General features: G+C 39.1%; 1 protein-coding gene across 4 annotated transcripts in view; it reads right to left on the minus strand.

Moving 5' to 3' along the window:
* Positions 1-26,946, minus strand: part of MYO9A (myosin IXA) — a 2,281,069-nt gene that overhangs the window by 263,378 nt on the left and 1,990,745 nt on the right. For all 4 annotated transcript variants that reach the window (XM_044077496.1, XM_044077494.1, XM_044077495.1 and 1 more), the window contains one exon: positions 13,969-14,157. In XM_044077496.1, coding sequence (XP_043933431.1) covers positions 13,969-14,157 — 189 coding nt within the window. The remainder of the gene's footprint in view (positions 1-13,968; positions 14,158-26,946) is intronic.

Genomic DNA, 26,946 nt, shown 5'->3' on the forward strand with positions numbered 1-26,946 from the left:
CCACTGGTCGAGCAGCTAGGAGGTCATCAGATCCCTAAATGTCACTGCTATGTGTATTCGCAATATTTTGGTCAAAATCCATGAATTACCTTTATTAGTGGCTGGTGCTCTAGTAATTGCACAAGCAGCAACAACATGTCAAACAAAAATGACTTATTTCCATATATGTATCATGGCCAGGGGGTATATCTATCCCCACACAGTAGGCAAAGTCTAGGGATATTTTCACAACAGCCTCAGAAAAGAAATAATGATAACCTAAATACACCTCTGTCCATGAAGACAGAAAATATCAGACTTTTATTTAGTACAATTTAAAAGTCTCAGGTGCCTCAGTTCTTCAGCCTACCAGAGGAACAAACAGAATTCATGATTAAGACACTCCTGTTATTATTAGTGAATCTCCCCATTAATTACTCCCTTCCCATACTTAAGGATAACACATATTATAGTCTTTCATTCATTTCAAAAAGGCATGTCAATTAATTTCCACATTAAGTCCAAATGGCTGATACGTTTGATGTTTCAAAATAAAATTACTTTCTTTGAGTAATTACCATTCCTTTAAATCCTGTCTTAAAAAAGGTTTCTGCAACAATATCACAAATTTAAAATCATAGAATTCACATTTAATTTACATGAAATATCTCACTGCTGGACTACGCTGATGCTGGTTTCTTAAATCAACCAAATATTTTAAAATTCTTACTGTTGTGTACTCCTCCAATATACATTTTATTTCAAACTTACAATAAATAGCATAAATAATATCCTACTCCTGACAGGGTTAACCTTTGGAATACAGCATTCTTCCTTCTATTAACAATACAGCTTTTACTTTCCATAATATATCCACATATCTCAAAATATCCACATTTACAACAACCTGGCATTTCATTCCTAGTTTAACTTTATGCCATAAAATTGTTATCTACTAACTTATTTGCAAGTCTCAATCCTTTTCTGAAAGCAAATTTAGATACAGAAGGTATTACACTGGGCTGGAGGTTGAAATAATGGTTAAGGGGTTTACCTCACAGATAAAAGTTTCAGGGTTTGAGTCGCACCAGTAGAAACTGGATAGGCTTAAAATCCCATGAGGGCAGCTAGCCTAGTACTTACCTAAGAATGGTCCTCAATTCCTCATCCTTTAATAAAATATCTCAGCTCTTTTCTATTACTGAAGTCATTGTGTACGTGACAAACTTACTGTAGTAGTTCTTAGTCACTACCCTCCTCCCCAGGATGGACAAGCTGGTGTCAGCCACTTCCTTTCACCCTACCCATCTGGTCCTTTCACTGCCCAATCTGCCATTAAAACTTGGGTCCCCCTGGGCTGCTGTCAGTGCTTTATATCCCTCTATGCTACAGGGTTTAGGGACCACTGATAATTCATGAAGGACCTTGTGCAGCAGCCAGCTGGACTATGGATCTTATTTCCCTAACATACCATAAACTCTTACTTTACGTCCTCACGAGTCACTTTCCTGTCTGTCACTTTGACTCCATCTGTACCTATCATGTATACCTCAGCCAGAAGCCTAACTATTTTTCTGTAAATACAGAGGTGAAGAACTGAGAGGTATCTCAGACCTTGTCTGTAGCATTCCTTAATCCGCTCTGTGTCATTAACTCCACACCTTGCCAGTTCCTTCTTTCTTCACCAATATGCACAGATATTTACCTTGCCACTCACCTCCAGCTTCCTGATTATTCAGGCACAGCTTGATTTGTTAGATGAGCTTTCTTGCCTTTTTCATGGCCGATTATAAGCATTTCCTCATTCTGTCTCCTGTTACCTACCTCTCTAAATGTTGTCTTCTTGTCACTGCTCATTCCCTCTATGTTCTCAAGCTATCCTCTTTTAGCCCTAGACCTCTCTGTTCTTGTGATGCTTCTCAGAAACAGTCCAAGGAGAATTAGCCATACCACAGCAGAAGTTTTGCTGCCAAGTGGTTGACTATTTTCCTCAACCACCAGTGTCAGTCATGACTATTCAGGATTAGCAGGCCACAGATGCTCTGATACCTTTCTGGATCTTCACTTGATTCTCAAGTCCAGTTTCTACAACCCCTGCCCTGGATGTGAACTCAAAGTTCACTAATTGAAGATTAGGGTCTCCTTGTATCTGCTATAAGGCTAAGCTATGCAACGTGAGTACTTCATAACACTATACATCTTACAATCTCAGCAGGCACTCTTCAAGACATTATTCTAGAAATGCCAGCTATAAAACAGACTGATAAACATGTAGTCTAAACTATCTAATACAGGATTTTCAATAAGGGAAGTTAAAAGGTGGGAAAATGGATGGAGTAAAAAGTTCCAGCAGTTGACATGAGCTCTGAACAGTAGGAGTGAAACAATGGTGCTCTCAAATGGCTACAAGTACACTTCTGTTACACAGAAACCTACCATAACTCCAATGCTCCATGGACTGCAATCAATGCAACACTAAGGTTATTGCAGATCTGTGGCCCTGGGTTTCATTTTCGCAGCTTCTATTTCTAAACTGTGCAACTCTGAGCAAGCCACTTAACCACAACAGTAGTGCAGTGTAACTTCTGAAAACAGGCACCTGTGCACAGTTAGTCTTTTTGTTTACTATAACCAAGTAAAGAAACTGAATGTATTACATTAATGCCACCATCCAGGACAACCCTCTGTCACACATCACCTGAATCAGACAACGTAGATTCATTGAAGGCAATTTTCAATTCAAATACATGATTGGGCAATATTTGCTGCATTTTGTTAACAACAATTCCTGAGTTCTGACTAACAGCCATTGATCTGGGACATATGCATCAATATTTCAAAGTCTGTCTTTATGAAAAGAATTTTGCACAGGATAGAAAAAGGATTATTCTTCTTTAGTGAAACACGTGCAATTTAACAGATTAAACAGCCATGTAATAGACTTAAATAAGCCAATGGCTAGTTTCTGCCCCCTGTAGTATTAGAAAACAGAGGTAATCCAGAAAGCTCAAGTCCGGTATCTCACCTGTGACCCAGAGGGTGACAGAACTAACAAGAAATAGAGTACAAAGGATTAGTCCAGATAAAATCACTTTAGCTAGCAGATTTAGGGCACTTTCTCTCTGATACCCTTCATGTGGCAGGAATAAAGACACCTTGCTGAAGTTTCAAGTAGCTTATTTAGTTAAGTATAGGTAAATGGATAAGTGTTCTTGTTCTAATGAACTATTAGTTTATTAGAACAGCAACACTAATACATCTACCAACTTAACTGAATACACTACTCAAAACTTCAGCAAGGTGTCTACTCCTCCCATAGGGACAGTATCAGAAAGAGTGTCCTATATTTGCTAGCTAAAGTGAATTTATCAATACTAATCCTTTGGACTCTGTTCCCTGTAGCACTGGGAAAGTGGAGAAAGCAAGAAGTAATCAGTTACTGCTGGCGTTATAACCTATGAAAAGGGTGTGGAGGTAAAGGGTAAAAGATGTGTCAGATCAGGAAGTGCCTATACTCAGTGAATTACTGTTTCTCTAGTCATACAGTTTTCTACAGATAATATAAAACTAGTTTGTCAAATATATATTTAAATCCTGCAAAACAAGCCTCACAATATTACACTGGTGTTACCCAAACCCTAAATGACAAAGTTTACCTACCTGAGGTAGAACAAAAACACGGTCTTGTAACGTATTCTATGAACGTCACAAAAACGTAAACCACACGGCTAGACTTGAAAATAAAAAAAAAATTAAAAAAAATCCACACCAGGGCTCAGGAATTGTCTTCCTTTACTTACTCCTGGCTCAGTTCAGTAAACTTGCACTGAGAGGAAAAATGCACTGGCAGCTTACATGTATTTCATCGACTGCAACATCATTAAATAGCATGGTTACAAACTATGGGAAATCTGTCAGAATTACTGGTAACTACGTATTAATCTGCAAGAACTGATTCAGTGCACTCACAGCAATCTACTTCCAGATCTGCAACTTTCTTGGCTCCTTCTTAGGTAGCTGCCTGCACCTCAGTCAAGCTCTAACAAGTCAAGACACATGATTGCGTTGCTGAACGTATAAGCTCAGAAAAAACTGCAGTAGAAATTAAATATTATATGAAAACAGACAGCTTATGAGTGGCACTGTGAGTGAATATGTTAAAATAGCAAACAAGCACCTATTTGTAGCAGGCTTTCCCTAGGTATTAAAAGATAGTGATCTGGACTTTATCATCCTATTAGACTGCATTGTACTAAAATGAAACTGTTTAAAAAAAAAAAGCATTCAGATGAGAAAGGACAACAGTCTCAAAACACACACACACACACACACACACACACACGAATACCCAGAAAAGAAAAGCGAACATCAAAGTGAAGCAAATGGTCAGCCAATATTTTTTAAAGTACATGTTTACTGCAGCCAGGCAGGCTGCACTACTAGCCACAGGTTGACAGATACACACACATTAAGCACATACAATGGCTCTTCCATGCAGACCTACGCAGAAGCATGGCATGCAAATTCCAGAAGGAAACCATATGCACACTTGCTCCCTAAGGGCATGATGCCTCTGTTTTCAGGGTGTGGTAAACATTTTCCCACCTTTATAACAAAAAAGCAAAGCGGCAAAACAAACCAACAAGGTTTACTTAATGGAAAGTTTACCTTCCCTGTAGGAAAAGAAAGAAACCAAAACTGTTTAGAAGGGAGGGTACTGTTGACTGCAATTCAAATACTTTACAACCTCCAATTTATGCAAATTAATTTCATCTTGTTTATTATCCCAATTGCACAGATTAATTAATAACGAAGTATGAGACTAATCTGGGTAAAAAAATGAGATTTACACAGTGCTCAGGCAGACTTATTTTTTTATAAAACACTAAACAAGATGTTTCAAACTAGGTGACAGGAAGTGAGGCTCTCAAAAAGAGGTACAGGAGCCATTCTTGAACAAAGATAGAAAAATCCAAATCAGGGAAGGTCTTCAGATAGTGGGGTTTTAACAGTAAGTTGTCCTGCAAAAAAAAAAAAAGGCTATTGTGACTGGTAACTGTGCCAGCACTGGTAATGAAAAGGCAAAACAGTAGAGAAGCAGATTTAATGAAAGAGTACCAGAGACCAGAATTTAACAAAATCAAGCCTCAAACAGTGAGTGCAGGCCAAGACACATTTGTGGAATCCTTAACTTTTGGGCCATATAGCAAAATGCTTCCAACTAGACAGTGTATGTGGATCTGGAGGATTTTTTCCATGCTGTGAGAAGAACCTTGGAAATGTGACTGAAGCCATGAAGGCAGTGTTACACATTTACTATTTAAACAAGTAACTGAAGCAAAAAGGGATATGGGTGGCTCACCAAGATCATATAGAACAACTTTGTGGCATCCCTGAGAAGTAGATACAGGCAGGCCAAGGAAGTTTACTGGAAAAGGGATACCAAATCTGTCACTGCCAACAAAAAGGCTCTCTGGAGCATCACATTTGAAAATTCTTGATGATATTTCAAAAAGATATGGTTTAACAGAGGACGTGCAGATAAACTTATTTCTACAGCACAAGATGTCTGATTAAAGTGAACCATCTTTGGCAACTCTGCATCGGCATCACTGGTGAAACATTCAATTTTAGGCCAGTCCAAGTAAAGGAAAACACAATGCACCCACTTAAGGCAAAGACTCAATTTATACTTCTGGATCACAGTCCTGTTCAAATAGTCTGTAGGAATCTTCAAAGTAATCGGTTTACATTTCTATGTTCCATTACCAGAGGTTATAATAAAGTGCAGAAGGGAAGAGAAAGTTTGTTACTCCCTCCCCTTTGCTGATGGAGTACACGTGTGTCATGTTATTTGTTTGGATCAGAAAAACCTGACCCTGAAGGTAGTCCTGACAATAGTGTTAATGGACTGTGGGCTGTCAGCTGTGTTAGAAAACTGATATGCAACTGGGATTTGGCAGGAGTCCAGATGCCCAAGTAAATAATTTAAAATGTATGCCCCCCACCCCCAAAAAAGTGTATTTAAGTCAGCATGTCTGGACAAGGGCCTGAGATGGCATGCTCTCTTAGCAAGGGGAGCAAACTGTTCACTAGTGTCACTCCTGACGAATCTGCTAAAGGAATGGTCTGGTTTACAGTTCCCAAGTGATGTGCTCACTGGGAGGTTAAATAACAGTAGTTAGATAAGACAGAAAATTCCATAGTAAACTGTGTTCGACAATATCAAATATTTCAAACAAGAACCAAACCACAGAAATGTTTACCGATTTAATCCAAGTATTATGCAAAAACAAAGCTTTCGGGTTTCCCCTTCATCAGTGCATATTGAATTCCATCTAGAAACCTTTTTAAATACACATCATATGACACAACCAACCAATGATATAAAAGCAACAATTAAAACAACAATTAAATAATTCTGCAATTTAAATCAATGTAACATAATTTGTTTCTTCTGTAAAACTGGTTTTATAAATGGGGCAGTGAGTATAAAATCAGTTTTACAGAAGAAACAAATGATGACTGCAGAGTCCAATAGCAAACCCATGAAAGTGAAAGAATGGCAGAGTAGAAGCTCAGATTTGGCAAGATTCACAATTGCTCACAGCAAATTAAATGCCTGCGAAGATACTAGAATAATAGTGGTTGTAGCAGAAGCTGCAAAGAGCAATCCTTTGCCTGTGTAAATTCCTGGGAAGTGGAAATATCTGAGAATAGGAGTGAGATAGCTTAGGAAGATATAATATGCAGGTGGTCAGACCATGGAGTAAGGTATTAAAATGATACTTCTTTCCCTTCCAGGTCATAGGTATCGGTAAGATGGATGAACGAGAATATGAAAATATGTAGCTTTCAATTCTACTGTACAGAAGGAGATGCCTTTCTGCAACAACTGAAGTAGGATGTGATCTGATATCATTATGAACTTTCTGTACTGAATGCAACTGATTATCCACTATATTTGGAACTAAGAAAACCTGAAGAAAATTCCCCCACGGTAAGAGAAAGGCAATGGTTCAATAGTGCATTTTTGTCCGACAGTGCAATCTTCTTCTTTTGGCTTAGGAAACAGAGTGAGAAGAATCTGGAGGGAACAGCTGATCCAGAGAAGAAAAACGACTTGGCAAAGCAAACCAATCCCTTTAATGCATCCTACTCAACAGAAAGATAGTTGAGAAGATTTCACTGCTGTTTTTATAGACTGTAAAAAAAAATTGGGAGAAATAATCAGCTTTCAGCAAGGAATATTACTTATAGGTGGGGACTGGAATTTTATTTGCAACAATGAAGATACATTTGAAGGGCTTAGAAAGGAAAATATAACAAAAGATGGCAGATTTCTGAAGAAGTTATGAAAATATTTTGCATGGAAGACGAATCGAGTAGAAGGAAGTCAGAGATAATTTACATATTACTCCTCAAGGGACAGTAACATGGTTAGACAAGACAGAAATTATATTTTAGAAGAACATGTGCATTTAATTGAGAATTTCGACACACATCCAATAACTATTCTAGATCTTGCACCAATAATTACTAAAATAAAACTGCAGGGTAATGAAATAAAGATGAAACACTGGCACTTCCCACATACCTGTTAAAAAGAAATGAATTTAAGGAATGGGTAGTGCAAATTATTCAGGAATTAATAGGAAAGATATAAAGTGCTCCAGACGTTATAGCTAGTGAGTGGGATAAAATGAAACTGGCGTTTAAAAATAGGACAGAAATAAAACAAAAATAGATCTGGTTAAGAAGTAACAAGAATTATTTGAAGAGGCTGACAAAAGTGAAAGCATTACAGAATAAGGGGAATCTCACATAACAAGAAGAGGCGCAGTTGCAGCGTGCTAAAGAGAAAATAAGGAAGTACCTGGATAACATGCATGACTTTAGAAAGACTACTTTTGAGCAACTGCTTTTTGGTAATAACTCCAGAGTACAAAAACTTTTAGCTCAAAGACTTAAGTAGGAGAAAGTAGAAAGGGTTATTGCCAAATGTAGTGAGCCTATAACAAGAAAAATAACCAGAGATCCTGTAGAGGTATTTGAGATATTTCAAAAATTGTATGAACGTTTGTTTAAAGAAGAGAAGTGTGGAAATCATATGGAAATATTTATGGAAGACTTAAATATACCAAGATTAGAGGCTCAACAACTAACAGTTAAGATAGGAAGAGATGAGATAAAAATGGTGATGTATAACCAATCTGCAGGAAAGTCTCCAGGAATAGATGGTATTCCTGAGGAAGTTAGGAGGGAAGAAAGTGATAAAGACATCAAGTTTTTGTTTAACAGTATTTTAAAGGGGGGGGGGGCACCAACAGAATGGAAAGAAATGTAGTTGCTGTACTACTAAAGACAAAAATACAATATTGCAAAGTGTTTAAGTCTGTTATATGCCCAGTTCAATTTTAAACCAAGATTATAAAGTGTTTATGCTAATAATGGCTAAAATAATGGCAAAAGTAATGTCAAAATTGATAGACATGAATCTATATGGTTTTTGTGGAGGGGAGGCAAACATTTGACAACATTAATAGAACAACGATGATCACAAAAGGACAAAATAAAGTGTTATTTATGCATTTTGGATGATGTCCTAATATTGTGGAAAGGGTCTGTAGATGAAGCATTACAGTTTGTGGATTATCTAAATAGTGCAGTGGGGTACCTTAAATTTACATCCAGAACAACTGAAATTGAAATAGATTTTCTGGATATTTTGATCAGGAAAGAACTGTTAGGCAGTAAAATTACATCTAACGTCTTCAGAAAGAAAACATATTCGAATTCCTATTGAGGTTGGACATTTGCCATCCTGTTAAGCATAAAAAAGTGTCGCGAAAGGCCAGATGGTGAGATTAAGTAGGCTCATTAGTGAAGACGAAAATGTTGTAGAGGAAATTAATATATTAATAGACATGTTAATGGACAGAGGTTATCCTTTGGAATTGTTGGTAAAAATAAAAAGGGAAGTGACAAGAAAAAGAAATGCAAGATTCAAACCTATATTGAGAATGCAAGGGAGCCTGAGCGACACTAGTTTAAATGTGGCAACACATTCGGGACAGGATGTCATGGTTGTAGAATACAATGACTGTTCTTGGATGATAATCTCAGGACTGAATAGATTTTGGGAAGGAACATTTGATACTCATCTCAAACTGAAGGTGGGCAGTAGACCTATAACCATCTTTGGTAGAGGTAGAAATTTGCTTTAGGAGAAGTGTGGTTTCTGCAGATTTTGTAAGTACATTAATGATGGACCATACATTTCTATCCCTGGCTTCTATAGGAATTTGGAATGCCATGGCAGAGACAATTGTGAGACAAATTGTGTGGTATATGTTGCATCCTGCATGGCATGTCAGACGTTTTACGTCAGTAAAACTGTTAGAAAGTTAAAAGAAAGGATCTCAGAACATGTCCGGGACATTAGGAACAAAAAGTCTGTCAATTCCTTGTATATGCACAGCACACAATGCAGGAATTTTAAAAAGTTCCTGTTTTTCATTATAGACAAAGTGAAGGTTGATGTGTGTATGTGTGTGTGGGGGGGGGGGTTGACCCTAAGCTAGAAGTAGAGATCAGAGAGGTTGCATGGCAAATAAGATTAAATGCCCATAAAAGCCCAGGGATCAATGACTACATATCAATTAAGCCCATTCCAAAGAGAAGGGCAACAGTTATATAACTAAAAAGTTTGCCACCTAGTGATACAAATTGGATGTTACAACTTTTTAAGATGTTCATTTTGTATGCATATGTTTTCCTAGTGTTTTTACTACACTATGGTAAAAGAGAGTTGTGCAGAGTCTGTGAATGTTTTTTTATTTTTCATTAATCATCATTTGGGTAGCAAATTTCATGTATATACTGCAGTTAGGTGAGATTTTTAAGAATGTATTTTTTAGGGGGTGTTTCCTCAGGATATGATGTTATGCTGATATGAAAAAAAGATGAATGTTTAACACGTTGACTCTGAAGAATCCCTATAAGGGGTGAAAGTGCTTAGTTCACGTATTTTATCTATTTTTTTTTTTTAGTGCAAATAAAGTAGTGTCACTGCTTCACAGCTGAGCAGGTATTTGTTTTTCTTCACTCTTTAAAATCCATACAGGATATAATTAAAACTGTATTAAAGTCATAATCTGTATATTTCACAATTGCTTCCTTTTATCAAATGCATAAAATCAACTGTTATTCTGCTCTCATTTTCATCTGCTACTGTATTAACCATTACTGATGGATGGTCTCTCTCAATAAACATTTTTAACACATTTAATTCCTTTAAAAATTAAACTGTGAGCATTGCTGAACTGTTGAAATTTGAAGTATGTATTTGTTTAACAATTACTTTCTAGTTACTAATGAAGCCTTGTACATAAAGTCTAAAATATCTTATCTAATACTTGTAACATGTTTTTGTATAAACTGTGAAGATTCCTGAACTGTTTAAAATTTGTAGTACTTAACTGTAAAATAACTAGTACCTGTATGTTAGTAGTCTAGTAATCTCTTGGAGTTTATCTCCCCGGGACTCTACTGAAAATGGACATAAATCCAGTTAGACTATCCTGGTCAACAAATGTAAAATAAAATAAATAAAAATAATTCCTTTAGAAATATTTCATCCTCACTAACCAATCTCAAAAGTCTGATCATGTATTTTCCTCTTTCTAATCTTTTTATGCCACCTTGCATAGTTACTTGTAAAGAAAATATATGCATTTGAAAAAGTTTGCTTTCTAAATACACTTGAAGCAAAATTCTTATTAGTCGGGTATTTTATCCTCTGAAAATGCAATAATCATAAGAATATGAATAATTACCTTAAAAATTATGTTGTTGATTCTGACTAAATAAAAAATGCCTTCAATAAAATCTCGTTCCTTACTCACAATATAAAAATATTGTCCACAAACCTGTTATAGGTTTTAATATATTTCTTAAAAGGAGAATAAAATAAACAATGCTTTTCCCATTACATTAACACAATATTTGGATAGAATGGTGTACTGGCTGCTCCCATTGTCATACCACATTGTTAATAACATTTCCCTTCACAGTAAAGTTATAATCCAATACACTTTTCATACACTCTTCAATCAATTTAAGGTCAGTGCCGTTTAGTTACATCATTGTTAAAGGCTTCTAAAAACCACCTCATCCTGTCATCCAATGCTGTAGTTGTAAATAAACTGTGAATAGCTGCTGCTGCAACCGCATCTAGAACACATTGGGCAGCCAAATTGTAATATTTAATGTTAAATATGTCACGTTTATTTATCGTTACTGATTTTAGATACTTTACAAAGATATATTTTGTTATATTTATATGAGCATTTTTTACAAGTGAAATAATTATATAACTTTAAGGATTACTAACAATGTTGTGGTAAGCATGTGATTGTTAAAGGAATGATTACGATTTGAATCTGGTTTTGATAACAGTCTGGTTCCAAAAGACTTGCTCTCGGTGTAAATGACCACTTACACTGACAGCAGGCTGAGACCAGGTGTTTTGGAATCTGGTCCCTGGTGTAAGCCTGTTTACAGAAAGACCTTACACTGACGTTAAATCACTTACACTGAGAGCAAGTCTTTCAAAATCAGGGCAGGCTTGCACAGAAAACAAGTATTTTGGAATCTGGCCCAAAGTTTTTCAAAAATATGATGATAGCACTTAACCTGTTTGTTATTTTACACATTAAACTGTTTTATAATATATTCAGCAGCTTCATTCTTGTACATCCAAAGGAAAAAAAAACTGTGTCCTTACCAGAGAATTCACTCTCAGTTGTACAGACATCTGTGGTTTGTTTTAGATTGTAACTGTAACTATTACTTGAGACATGGTGGCCATTGCACAACCAGGAGAATATCACAGTTAAGTACAGAACTGAAAAGCTAAGACAGTCATTACAACTGCAAACAGCAAAAGCAGCTCTATAAATGAGACTCATCCTGTTTTACTTTCCATGACTTCCAGCACCTAGCTTCCCCCAGGAGGCAAGCATGCATCAGTTTTACATCATTTCCTTCAGAGAAAGGAAAGCTACTAGGTGATGGATCAGTCCTACCTCTTGGAGTTGTCTCTCTGGAACTCAGAAATCTTACAGAGTTAGTGTCAATGGCAGCAGAGGCAAATGCCTTACCCCTATGCAAGACAGCAGACTTCAGTTCAACTTTTCTGACCAAAAACTCTTAAATTTCCTTTTTCTTTCAGCTGTTTCCATCAGCGGTCACCACAATAAATCATCCGTTTCCATTTCTTCCTTTCCTCTGTATCTTGCTCTGTCACACTAACCACGTGTATGGGCTCTCTCACCACATCCATAAACCTTATCTTAGGCCTTCCTCTTTTCCTCTTACCTGGCAGCTCCATCCTTTTCCCAATAAACACAGCATCCCTCCTCAGCACATGTCCAAACCAAAGCAATCTTGCCTCTCTGGCTTTGTCTCTAAACCATCCAACCTGGGCTGACCCTCTAATATACTTATTCCTAATCCTGTCCACCCTCGTCACACCCAGTGTAAATCTTAACATCTTTAACTCTGCCACGGCCAGCTCTGACTCCTTCCTTTTTGTCAATACCACTGTCTCCAACCCATATAACATAGCTGGTCTCACTACCCTATTGTAGACCTTCCCTTTCACTTTTACTGGTACTCGTCTGTCACAAATCACTCCGGACACTCTTCTTCACTCACTCCACCCTGCCTGTACTCTCTTCTTCACCTCTCTTCCACACTCGCCATTACTCTGAACTGTTGACCCCAAGTATTTAAACTTATCCACCTTCACCAACTCCACTCCCTGCATCCTCACCATTCCTCTCTCCTCCCTCTCATTCACACACATATATTCTGTCTTAGTCCTGCTGACCTTCATTCCTCTCCTCTCTAGAGCATATCTCCACCTCTCCAGGGTCTCCTCAACCTGTACCCTACTCTCACTACAGATCACAATGTCATCTGCAAACATCATAGTCCACGGGGACTCCTGTCTGATCTCATCTGTCAACCTGTCCATCATGCAGAAGCCAGTGTATTTCTTCATGCCGGTCCCAAGCCCGGATTAGGGGGGAGGGTTGGGTCTGGAAGGGCATCTGGTGTAAAACATTTGCCAAATGACATATGCGGACAACAATACCAAAAACTCTTAAATGAAAGGAAAAAAAGAGGAGCAACAACATAGCTAACAAACATATGGTAGGTTCTTCAATTTCAGTTTATACAGCCAGCTCCCATTATTTCAGCTTCTATCCTTTTTCAGAATGTCTAATGCGCACTTGAAGAAAGCCACTTAGTCTTACTGTTTTTGTTCTCCCCACTGACCAGTATTCAAACCTCAGTCTTCTCATCCCCTATGCAGACTAAGACTCTTCCCCACCCCCTAGAACAAATGCAGTCTCTACCCCCCCTTTTGCTTTATTAGTTGTTAATGCTTTTAAAAATCTTAAAATTATTTTCCTTTCTATACTCACAGTAAAATATGCCTCACTCCTGCAATTCTTTCTTCACAGAGCTTATACCCCCAAACACAGAATTATGTTTCTGATGCTGTACAGTGCATATTTTTTAAAAATAATAATTTCATATTTCTCCAGTAAAACTCTAAAGAACACTTCAGGTTTAACCTAATCAATGAAACATGACAGAAGGATAAATGAAGCATTAATGCAAGATAATGCAGCAGAAAACAGCTGGCATTTACAAGACTAAATGTGATCATACAGAACGTATGTAATTAAGTTCCCAGTAAGCAATATTTGAAGGTTATACTCCCAGAAGCATATACTACAGAAATTTATCTGAAGTAGTAATCAGAGTGCAAGAAACAATATATGACTGATTACATTAAAAGTGTCAGAAACCTCACAGCTCAGAAGCATGTTAAACAACATTTACAACATGAAACACCACACTATTGTCATATTGTATGCATTAACATGATGGTGATCAAGAACATGTATTTACCTTTCCTACGTTGCTTTCCAGAGGCTTACACTCGGTCATAAATTCATCTAGAAATACTTTGAAGGTATTGACCCAAACTTTAACAGGTGACTCACTCCAGTCACGCTGCTCCAGTCTCATGGTCTTCTCCAGGATCTGCTCAAACAGTGCATAGAGATCTTTGTACCGGATTGACTTTCCATCATCCATCTGCCAGAATGCACATCACCCAAAACAAAAGAAAGAAAAGATAATTGGCATTAGACATGATTAATTAGCAGTATAGAAGGGTATAACATGGATAAGCAAATTAAGCAAAATTGTTTAAGCCGTCCTGTAACATATTCTACTCATTTTTTGTTCTGTTTATACATGGTGTACAAATAAAACAAATGGAGTTACAAGATCTGTGTGATCTAGTGCAACAGAAAATGCATGTTCAATGTTATCTCTATAGGCTTTACTATCAAATATATGAATGATGCTCCTTCGAAACATGGGGTATTGACACAAGAACACCAAAAGACAACCCTTTTGAAACCCATAGTATCAAATCCTATGTCTCCAACTAGGGCTCTTTTTTTGTGCAGTTATAAGTAAGTCACATTTTTCTCATTAGTACTTGTTATGCTAGAATGCTCTGACACTGGAATACAAGACGCCATTGATAAAGCCTAATACCTCTAGTAGGAAATCTTTTTCTGAGATCAAACTAAATTATTTATTTGTTTATTTATTAGAGTTTAAAGCCCACAGTTTTGCCCATACCTTTGCAGAGATAACACGTAAGAAAGCTCTGCCAAACCAACCTAGGGTCACTTTTTAACACTATCTAAATGACTCAGTCAGCAAGTTTTGGGAGGTGGAAGGAAACAGGAGAATCTAAGGGAAAAAAATGTATAAATAGAGAATATCCAAACTTCATGAAGAAACACAGGAGGCTGAAGCACTGTCAACAAAGTCCACTAGACAGCTTGGTATAATATCCAGTAGAAATGTATTCTGGTACCTCGGCTTTTCGCCTTCTGTGGAATGATTTAAAAATCAAACATACAATTTTTTGCATCCCCTGCATTTGATTAAGTCCTTACCATTTGGCGATTTTAACAGAATCCATCAGAATACTTTTGAGGATGGGCTTAAAGAGATTTTTTTGAATGAAGTTTATAATAGATTAAGCTCACGGGGATATTCTCAAGTTAAACTGATGGAAGCCTGGAATGGTATTCAGGATAAAAGAAACCGGTTTGATAATAAGTGTTTGAATATGCAGGGGGCTGACAGAAGAGAGATTAAAGAACAGGAGAGACTGTTGTTTGTGACAAAATATTCCCCGTTTTCAAACACTTTAGAGAGAATTGTTAGGGAATTTTGGTATTTAGTATTCGAGGATGCAACCGTGGGGCATCTTTTTCCTAAACGTGTTATCTTCCCTTATGGGAGGTACAATAATTTGAAGGAATTATTAAGTGGGGATGGTTTGACTTATGGTATGGTTCAGAAAGTGGGTGCACGAGCATGTGGAAATTGATCGGTTTGTAGTAGGGTTAAGAATTTAAGTGGGTGCAAAATTAATGGCAGGTTATATAAGGCTAGAGATACCTTTATTTGTAACTCCCAGGGTATTGTGTGTATCATTGGATGTGGTTGTCAGCAAATTAAGTGGCATGTTGGGCAAACTAAGAGAAAGGTGAAGGTCAGAATTATGGAGCACTTGGGAGATATCAGAAGATGCAACATGAACAGTCCTGTAGCTTGTCACTTTGCTTCTGTACCTGATGGCTCAGAGACCAGTTTATATTTTTAGTGTGTTGGCACATCCATTTTTGAAATATGGCGGTAGTTTTAGGGATGAACTTAATAGTTTGGAATGCAGAATGATTTTAAATTTTAGAACGCTCTCCCCTAGAGGAATGAATATTGATGGTGATTTAACTTTGCAAGTTTTTATTTACTTTATTAATAAAAATTTAGTACAAGTCACTAAATATGCATGTGTATTTGTATTAAATTGTATTAAGAATGAATATTGTGCTTATATGAATTAAGGGGGGTTTTGTTCATGACTGTGTTTAAACTGTGTGGGGAATGGATTTATATTTATATTTATGAATTGGTTGAGTGAATAATTGGTTATATTAGCACTTGGTGTACAATACGGTGTACGTTTGATGTTTAAATCATTCCACAGAAGGCAAAAAGCCAAGGTACCAGAATAAATTTCTACTGGATATTATACCCGGCCTGCTGTCTAGTGGACTTTGTTGGCAGTGCTTCAGCCTCTTGTGCTTCTTCATGATTTAATATCCGAACTTCATTCAGATAACATCAAGAAGATAAGATCAAAGCTTGAATCCCAAAGAGGACATGCAACAGCACTAACCACTGCACTACCATTGTATTTTATTTGTTTTACTTTTAAATCTGTTTACCAGGGATAGTGCAATAATATCAAAGGACCAACTGCAGGTATAGACAGGTGAAAAATCACAATGTGTATACACAAAAATGATACAGAAGTTACAAATACAAATAGTTACAAATATTTACAAATAGTAGTAGTATAATCATCATCATCTATTGGCTTTTCCCGTTAGGGGTCACCACAGCGGATCATCTCTTTCCATTTCTTCCTATCCTCTGCATCTTGCTCTGTCACAGCAACCGCCTGTATGTCCTCTCTCACCATGTTCATAAACCTTATCTTAGGCCTTCCTCTTTTCCTCTTACCTGGCAGCTCCATCCTTAGCATCTTTTTCCCAATATACCCATCATCCCTCCGCAGCACATGTCCAAACCAACGCAATCTCGTCTCTCTTGCTTTGTCTCCAAACTGTCCAACATGAGCTGACCCTCTAATATACTGATTCCTAATCCTATCCATCCTAGTCACACCGAGTGCAAATCTTAACATCTTCAAATAGTAGTAGTATAATGATTTACATAAACAAGATAGTTGTTCTTAAAGCCAGCCCTTTTTTTACACTAAATTGAAAAGCTTATATTATTGCTTAGAGCAAAAAAAAAAAAAAATATATATATATATATATATATATATATATATATATATAAATAATTATATATGGCATTTTGCTTGAGTGGTTTTCTGAGTTATGTTCTGAATGCGTTTTAGGAGGAAAACTCATTCTCATAGTTTAGCTGCTTCTGGGGGAAGGTATGATTGGTTGATAACAGTTATGCTACAGGTGTTGCCAGAGTGGGGGTGGATTGTGAATGATGTCTGAAGTTCTACATAGAGACTTTGGGAATAAGTTTGGGTTCTAGTGGGGAAGAATACTCAAAGGGTGAGAGCTTTGTAGAAATGCGAGGAAGAGATCTGCTCTCTTATTTATTAGTAGCCAGCTGGCTTTTGACAGAGTGGTGCACTAGTGTTTTTTAAGGGGTGAATTAGTTACTGATCTGCATATTTTGTTGGATATATATTGAATGGCCAAGCACTTGCAAAGTTTGGCAGAGCATATTCTAACTAGGCCAGCAGAACTCCTTTACTTATAGCTGTTCTAGCTGGGGCAGCAAGGTAGGAGGAGAGTTTCTTTGTCCAGAAGTATAGGATTGATTTTCTTATTTTGTACCTGCAATTTGGTCATAAAAGCTCAGCTTTGGGTCCAACCAGATTCATAGGTTTTTGAAAGATGCATCTATGGGTAAGTTGTTTATATATGTAACTTTCGGGTCTACTTTTTCTTATTGAAAGCACATCCTTTCGAAAAGAAAAAGTACAAACCCATTTACGTGAAAGTGCACTTAAACGAAAGTGCACTTTCACGACTACCGGTTCAATGAACCGAAAATATTGCAAAAAAAAAAAAAAAAAAAACCACTGCAGCACCGCATCACGCTACAGTGGGGATAAGGGAATGCACCTGTTTCTCCACTGTAGTGCGATCTCAGAGTTAGTATATATAAAGGAGCGGGGGTGTGAATGGGACATGCAAAAATGACTTTGTAGTGTTTTTTTTTTTTTTTTTTTTGCAATATTACTGTTTCATTGAACCGGCAGAAGTGAAAGTGCACTTTTGTTTAAGTGCACTTTCGCGTAAATGGGTTTGTACTTTTTCTTTTTGAAAGGATCAGCTTTCGATAAGAAAAAGTAGACCAGTAACTTTCAATGAACTGGGAGTATTGAAAAGTCTTTGAGTGCCAAAGAGCATTCTTTTTATTTTGAAAAGATGTATTACCAGTTTATGTTGAAACAGCCATTTGCTGAGTGAGAGCAGGTCCTTCTGGAGTTGTGTTTGTGAGGGTGGCTTGATCTGAAGATGACCATATCAGTATATAATAGTGGGGTCAAAAGGGAGTTTATTTATGAACAATGAAAAGAACAGAGATGCTAAGATGGACCCCTGAGGGACACTTTTGAGGAGTGAGGCAGAACTGGAGAAGGTCTTCCCTAATTTGACTCTGAAGTGAAAGTTGGTGAAGAAGTCCTTAGATCAGGTGAGTGAGTCTTCATTGATGCCATTTTAGGAGAAGAGAGTAGATTGGCAGTGGTCAGAAAAGCCTTTTACTTGGTTCAACTCATAAGTAAACGGACTGCATTATTACCTCTCTAAACTCCTTCCTCATTAGACAAATAATTGAGTATAACACCCCATTTGGGATGTACCTCTCCAAACATCTGCATCAACTGGAAAGGCCACTGAAATACATCACAAAGAGAATCCATGGCCTCCAACACCTATCCTATGCAGACAGGCTCAAATCACCATCACTCTACTCGGTATCGTACAGACTGCTCAGGGGTGATCTGTATCTCACCTACAATGCAATCTCGGACCCTGCCCTACTAGAGATGCTCCATATCCATAAGTCTAACACCTCACGCACTACCCGCTCAAAAGGCCTGAACCTAATACGCAACATCAACAAAACCTGCTGGAGAAACAGGTTTGTCTCCCAGAAGCTGCCCCATCTCTGAAATAGACTTCCCATACACATCAAACAGAGCACCTCTATGACCCTCTTCAAGCACAACCTTGATAAGTGGATGGGAAACCACAGATTTGTCCCAGGGGTTCCACCTGTGTCCCTCACTGACAGAGGTGACAGGTGCTGACTGAGGTTTCCTTTTGGGGATAAACTCTTGGCTAGGCTTGTAAGGGCCCCAGGGCCATTAGCCTAGTAACCTCCTATGATCCTATTATGAGGCTGAAGGCTTTTATTAGGTCTAGTATGACTGCTCTGGTTTGGCTTCCTTTATCCAAGTGGATGAGGATTTTGTCTGTAAGGAAAATACAGTTGTGTACACTTACCATAAATGTAGATGTTCGAGTGTATTCACTGTTGCAGTCCTAACAAATGTGTTATCTGGCTCCTGGTATCCCTCAGTTGGCCAGAATACCAAAGGTAAGTCAAAATGACGTTGATTGCCGTCGGTTGTAAAAGACGTCAGGGCGTCCGATACTTCCACAGTCTTTCTTGCCATAACAGTCAGGAGCCCACAGAAAATAAGGCTTAAATCAAAAACCAATTTGACAAAAAACAAATTAAACCTGTACCTTAGGAAAAGAGAATAGGAGAGGACCACAAAAAGGGGTAAGGAGGGAGGGAAACCAGGACTGCAACAGTGAATACACTTGAACATCTGCATTTATGGTAAGTGTACACAACTGTACTATGTTCATCGTCTTTCACTGCTGCAGTCCTAACAAATGGGTTGATTACCAAAGCTCAGAGAAAACAGGGGGGAGGAACCAACAGCATCAAGGGTTGGAGATAATGCCCTGCAACACTGCAGTGGCAAACCCTGTCCTGGCTCTGGAAAATAGAGGCAAATTTTAATGCTTTGTGAAAGTGTGAACAGAAGACCATGTGGCAGCCTCCAAAATGTCTTTAGTAGGGACACCCCTTAGAAAGGCTGCAGAAGTGGAAGCCGCTCTAGTAGAGTGGGTCCTAACCCTTTGAGGCAGAGCTTTGCCATGAAAGGAATAACAACACATAATGCAATGTGCAATCCATTTAGAAATGGTCTGCTTAGAAATAGCCTTGCCCTGGGCTCCAGGGGCAAAACTAACCAATAACTGTGCTGATTTTCAAAGGTCCTTAGTCCTGTCCAGGTAAAACCTGAGCTGTCTGTGCACATCAAGAGAATGTAAGATCTGTTCACCTCTATTGCGAGGATTAGGAAAGAAGGTAGGAAGGTGTATGGACTGATTAAGAGTCAGGCTGGAAACCACCTTAGGCATAAAGGAGGGATTAGTCCTCAGAGAGACTCTATCTGCATGGAAAATAAGAAAAGGCTCCACGGCCATCAAAGCTTGCAGCTCCGAAACCCTCCTCGCTGAAGTTATAACCAAAAGGAAATCGGTCTTCCAAGAGAGAAACTTTAAATCTGTAGAGGCAACTGGCTCAAAAGGAGGAAGAGTGAGTTTCTCCAGAACAAAATTAAGATCCCAGGCTGGAGTAGGTCCTCTTCTGGGAGGATTTAGATTGCAAGCACCTCTGAGAAACATTTTCATCAGGGGATGACAGAAAATGGGCTGTTCAAGAGAACAATGAGCAGAGATGGCTGAAGCATGGATCTTGATAGAGAAAAAAGAAAGACCACCCTGAAGCAAATAAGCCAGGCATTCCAGGATCAGAGAAAGGGTAGGATGAGAAGCAGACTCCCCTCTAGCCTGCATCCATTGAGAGAACCTTTCCCATTTGCCAAGATAGGATTTCCTAGTGCTAGGCCTCCTGGCCTCCCTCAGCATGTCAACCACCTGTTGGGAAAGGGAGGAAAAAAGGGATGGAGTCATACAATGAGCCATGCTGCCAAATAGAGAGACTGAAGATGAGGATGTAGAATGTTTCCCCTTTCCTGAACCAAAAGATCTGGCTTCAGAGGAAAAGGCCAAGGAGGAAGATGGGAGAGACTGCGAAGCAGCGGATACCAATGCTGTCTGGGCCAGTCTGGAGCTATGAGAATAGTCCTTGTTTGTCCGTCCCTGATCTTCACTAATACTCTGTGAAGAGGAGGAAGAGGAGGGAAGGCGTACACTGATGCAACGTCCAAGGGAATGACAGAGCATCCACTTTCCAGGCTCTGCTGTGCTGCTGTCTGGTGCAAAAAAGAGGTAGCAGATGGTTATCCGGGGAGGAGAAAAGATCTACCTGAGGAATGCCCCAACATTGAATGATGCTGTAAAAGAATGCTCTGTTCAGCTGCCACTCGTGAGGATCCAGGGTTTGCCTGCTCAACTGGTCTGCCAAAACACTGAGCCTTCCTGGAAGAAACTGAGCTAGACGATGCAGGTCCAGGGATGCTGTCATGGACCAAAGATTCATGCTTTGCCTGCACAGGGGGTAAAAGTGAGTCTCTCCTTGCTTGGTGATGTACCATATGACCGTAGTGTTGTCTGTCCTGACAAGCAGGGTCCTTGGAGAAAGAAGATGCTTCAAAGCCCAGTAAGGCCTGCTGAACTGCAGTCAAGTCTTTTAGATTTATGTGCAGGTGTATCTGCTGGGCGTTCCAACGTCCCAGTATGCATCTGCCATCCAGGTATGCTCCTCAGACGTAGTCTGATGCATCTGTAGTCAGAACTTGAGTGGCAAGAGGTGTCTGAAAAGGCATGCCTTTGTTTTGTAGACAGGCTGTTGCCCACCATAGAAACTCCATCTGCAGAGATGGAAGCAGAGGAATCATCACATCCAGGTCCTCTGAGTGTTGACACCAAATGTTCTTGAGATACCATTGCAATTTCCTCATATGCAGCCTTGCATATAGAATCATGAGAATACAAGATGCCATGAATCCCAGAGCTTGCAGGTACTTTCTTGCAGGGAGCTGGGACAGGCTTGCCAAGTCCTTGAAGTAAACTGAAAGAGTTGTCTGCTTCTCCTGGGTGAGATATATCATCTGGGCGGCTGTGTTCAGACCCACTCCCAGGAATGTTATCTCCTTGGATGGTACCATTTTCAATTTTTCCACATTGAGTGTGTAAACCCAGGGAAGAGAGAAGAGTCTTTACGAATTCCAGATCCTTTAATAGCTGTTCCTGAGAACTTGCTTGAATCAGACAGTCGTCCAAGTATGGGTAAATCTGAATTTTCTTCTGCCTGCAAAAAGCAATAACTGGGGCCAGGCACTTTGTGAAGACTCTGGGAGCAGTAGATAAGCCAAAGAGCAGCGCAGAGAATTGGTAATGTTGCTTGCCCATTCTTAAACGAAGGTACTGCCTGCATATTTCCCTGATAGGAATGTGCAGATAAGCCTCTCTGAGATCCAAGGTTACCAGCCAGGAATCCTTTTCTAGAAGTGGTAGCAATTGATGTAGAGTGAGCATTTTGGACTTTGGAATTACAACAAAAGAGTTGAGAATGGAAAGATCCAGGATAGGACGTCAGGTGCCTTCTTTTTTTGGAACCAGGAAAAGCCTGGAATAAAAGCCCTTGCCTACCTGCTGAGCAGGGACTGATTTTATTGCTCCTAGATGAGACAGAGACAAAATTTGTTTTTCTGCTTCTGCCCTTTGGTTTGGAGGAACATCCGGGAATCCTTTGGGAGCTGGAAAGGTGCGGAAAGAAAACTTGTGCCCTAGGAACACCATTCTGAGCACCCATTTGTCATCTGTGATAGTGGCCCAGACATCTGCAAAAAGGGTCAACCTTCCCCCTAAAGGACTCTCCCAGAAAACAAGCACAGGCAGAAGTTGTAAAAAGTAATTGAGAGTGTTTTAACTGAGATGCAGGCTTGGAGCTTCCACCTTTTGAAGTGGAAGCCTGCCAACGTCTAGACCTTTGAGAAGTAGCCCCCTGCCCCCTAGAAGATTTGTAACCTCTAGTCCTGGAACGGTTCTGTCTACTGGTATCAGGAAAGGTCCAACTCTTGGAAGGGTAATTCCTGCTAAAGCGAGGTGGTTGAACTTGCAGAAAATCCTTAACAGTTTGCACAGACTTGGCCTTATCCTCCATCTTCTTTAGTACCTCCTCTGCTTTGCTGCCAAAAAGACTGTCTTTATGCAAAGGTACATCCAAAAGCTTAGCCTTGACAGATTTTGGAAGAGGCTGTTCTCTCAAGCGTGCCTTCTAATCACAGACCCAGTAGCCGTAGCCCTGCTGGAGGCCTCAGGGATGTCAAAACCACAATGCAAAGAATGCTTATTGACCAGACTGGCTGAAGTCAGTAAATCCTGCATGTCATTATTCTCTGCCAAAAGAGGTACACTTGCCATCCTAGACTTAATAGCCTCCAAGGTGTGCTGCTGGTACTTCAGCATAGGTGGCAGAGATATAAACCTTCTTGCCTCACCTATCTAGGTTCCTAGACTCCCTGTCAGAGGGAACAGGATTCCTGGTAACAGTGGTCATAACTCCTTTGGGGCCCTGAGAAATAACCTCTGGATCAGCCAAAGGATTCCTGAAAAGAAACAGATGCGAATCAGGGACTCTGTAGTACCTGTCAGGTTTCCTGGGAGCAGGAGGAACCGAATTTGGAGACAAGGAATTTTCCAGAAAAACATCATCAACAACTTCCAACACAGGGGGAATAGCAAGAGGCCTATGCTGAGGTAAATCCAGAAACTCCCTAATCCGTTTCTTGGATTGAGGATAATCCTGACTTTCCCATTCAAAATGTTCTCTGAGGGTATTTAAAGTATCACCAAAAAGAGAAATCATCTGGAGGAGAGGCCAAAGGGATGGGCTCCTCTGCATCTGGATCCTCAAAAGGAGGAAAAAGCCTGAGAAAATCCCTCTTCATCTGCAGAAATGCTGGAAGAATCAGAACCTGAGCAGGACAAAGCCTCAGGGGAAACATCTCTACTCCTTTAAGAAGGAGGAGGCTGAGAGCCCCTAATAAGAGTCAGCAAATCATTAACCATTTTAACCATTTGGGATTGAGGGAACAAGAAGAAGCTGGAGCCTGCCTTTTCACAGGCTTACGAATGGAAGATTTACCTGCAAGCCTGAAGGATTCGGGAAGCCTGGCAATTGCCGAAGTTGCAGTAGAGGATGAAGGAAGAAGTTTGCTGTCAGAACGCAAAACTGAGGCCTCGGATACCGGAGTCAGTTTAGCAGCACCGGCTCCAGCAGAAGAGACGACCGGCGACAGGTCGGAAGGCAAAACAGAAGCTGAAGGCCTAAGGGACTCGGACTCAATCAAGGCCTGCGTCTGTACATTAGTGGACTGCAGGGACTGCAAAGGCATCTCACTGGCTACCGCCTGACTGACGGCAAACTTAACCTCATCCGAGGACTTAGCTTTCAGAGGCCTGTCGTGGTCCTTATCCTTACGTTTCTTCGGAACATCCAAAGCCTGAAGACCGGCGGAGGCCACACCAATGAACTTAGGCCAAACTCTAAAATGCCTAGCCAAAACCTTAGCCTGATGACGGATAGTACACGGATTAAAGGAGGCACAGAGATCACACTTGGGGGTAGCCGTGGTCAAGGCCTAAATAAATAATGCAATAGGAATGAAAACCTCTATGGGGAATCTGCTTTCCACAGTTAAGGCAATTAACTTTTTCTGACATTCATTAAGGCAAGAAAAGAGGATCCCCAACAGGGTACTTAGCTGTAGTAGACTTCAACTCTTGTAGTCGGAATCCAACAAAGGTAAACTGCCGACCGGCACTCTTGCATGAAATTCTGGCTCCGCGGCAAGGAAGACTGAGGAAGTGACGTTGGCTGCCTCCTTTTGTATCGGATGCCCTGACGCACTTTACAACCGATGGCAACCAACGTCATTTTTACTTACCTTTGGTATTCTGGCCGACTCAGGGCTACTGGGAGCCAGATAACCCATTTGTTAGGACTGCAACAGTGAAACACGATGAACATCCACAGAGCAATCTTTGCACTACAACCTCTGCAGAATCCATGCTGTTTGGGGAGAAGGTGGTATTCAAGATCAAAACGGAACCAAAAAATAGAACCAAACTCGAGCCACAGTCCACAGGTAATGGACACTTTAATTGTAAAAAGAACCAAAACAAAGATAAGCACTTTCGTCTTGGAAATGAGACTTCTTCAGGTAATCACATAGTATTTCCTCACCATTTATATAATACCATCAATTAATCAAGTATAAACCATGTGCATAAAAAATATTCCATTACTTTAACTTAATACATTGAATAACCCATACATAATATAAAATTTAAACATTGTATGATAAAAGGATCCTCATACCAGTAAAAAATACAAAAAAACAACATATTTCATCATATCTACAATAAAACATTTTTTATCAAAGGTGAAATTTTTTACACAATAGCTGCCTTCTCCTTAAGGACTGGTTTAAGGGACACATATTCATTAAGTCCTGAGGGTAAGGTTGCGTTCAATCTTAACTACCAGATCAATTCTTTCCTTAATAGGGTTTTTTCCAATCACCACGTCTGGGGTCCGGCAGCTGTTGTGTAAAAAATCTTTTAACTTTTTTTTTCTTTTAACTGTGGCTCGAGTTTGGTTCTGTATTTTATTTGCATTTTGGTCTTGGATTTACATGTTTTTAGTACGTTTATGAGAAGGCGGTATTACTAGATGCACTTAGTCATTTGAATATATAAATTTTTTCTAGCATTTCCTAGTATTGGGAGTACTGGGAGTACTGAGCTGCTATCTATCAGACTGCTGTGATCTACTCTTCTGTTACTAGCAGACCAACAGTACAGATAGTAATATCCCATGGTACCAAAGGAGAAATATAAATATGGCTGCAATAAAAACTTTTAGATGCAAAAATACTTTGGAAGCAACTGACAAAGTAGATCTTGTCAGCATGAAGGGTTTAAAACATAAATGAAAATGTAGAAGGCATAATACAAAAGCAATCAAGATGTGCAGAAGCCAATCAGGATGTTACCATCTCTTGAAGTCTGGCTGAGAAGAACAACCTGATGCACTTGTGTCAGAAAAATACAGAAGACAATGCCCACATAAATTAGTACCTGTAAAGGACAAACCAATAGCAAGCAGTTAATGCTTTTAAAAATCTTAAAAATGGAGTGTTTTTTTCAGCACATCCTTTTCAGCAGGGGTCGGGGTTGCCATAATGGTTAAAAGGTTTACTTCATAGACACAAGGTACAGGGTTTGATTCTTATCTTTGGGTTGGGAAAATTGGATAGGCTTAAAATAGTCCTTAAGGGCAGACAGCCTATTATTATTCTATGAAGCTAAGTAACATCCTGTGAATCCTAGCATTGGCTCTCATCACAGTGGACCATGACCCCAGGAATACTCCATAAAAAGTCAATGAAAAGCAGTTCAGGAATAAAAAAGTGTCTCAGAGCATCCTTCTGAATGCTTTGGCTCCCAGAGTCAATTAGTAACTTTGGGCTGCAACACTAAGGAATCAAATAAAGTCCTTAAATGATAACGTCTAATCTCCATTCTCAGTGTTTGCTACATGACAGGGAATCATAAAATGGAATGCCAGAAAATTAATAATTGACCCACCTAGTTTGCTCACCTCTTTAACTAATGAGAAGAAATTTGTCTTTTTAGTCGCTTCAAAAGTAAGGGAATCCGGAATAAAAAAAAACTACAAAATATCACACCACATTCTTCCTAATACAATCTACAGAATATCACATCATATTTTTTTAACATCTGTACGGTCTTAACGTGTATTCATAACACCAATCAGACAGTAGCAGAACTTTCATTGCACCAGGACAGGAGCACATTTTTCACAAACATGAATTGCAGAGGAGGAAGACACCTAACCTGTTTCAGTTTGACTGATCAGTTTTCTGATTCAGAACTAAGTGCTCTCTCAAAAGTTTTTTTTTTTTTTTTCTAAGTCTGACTCAAGGAAATCTATCTTGGACTTTCTCTAAATTATGATTATATATATAGAAACTGAATCTGAAGTTTCATCTTCATGACATCAGCACTTTTGTCCATCCTATAAAAAATAAGTTATGAACAAAATGTTTAAGTAATCCACCTTTGCACACTACAATGAACACTTTTTTTATCTGCTTGTGGTAGGGGCATTAGGGTGATGTTGGCAAACCTCTGTCGTGAAAATTATTTTAATTTGACA

The sequence above is a fragment of the Protopterus annectens genome, chromosome 7.part0, assembly GCF_019279795.1.
Source record: "Protopterus annectens isolate FY-2018-M chromosome 7.part0, PAN1.0, whole genome shotgun sequence".
NCBI classification, from domain to species: domain Eukaryota; kingdom Metazoa; phylum Chordata; order Ceratodontiformes; family Protopteridae; genus Protopterus; species Protopterus annectens.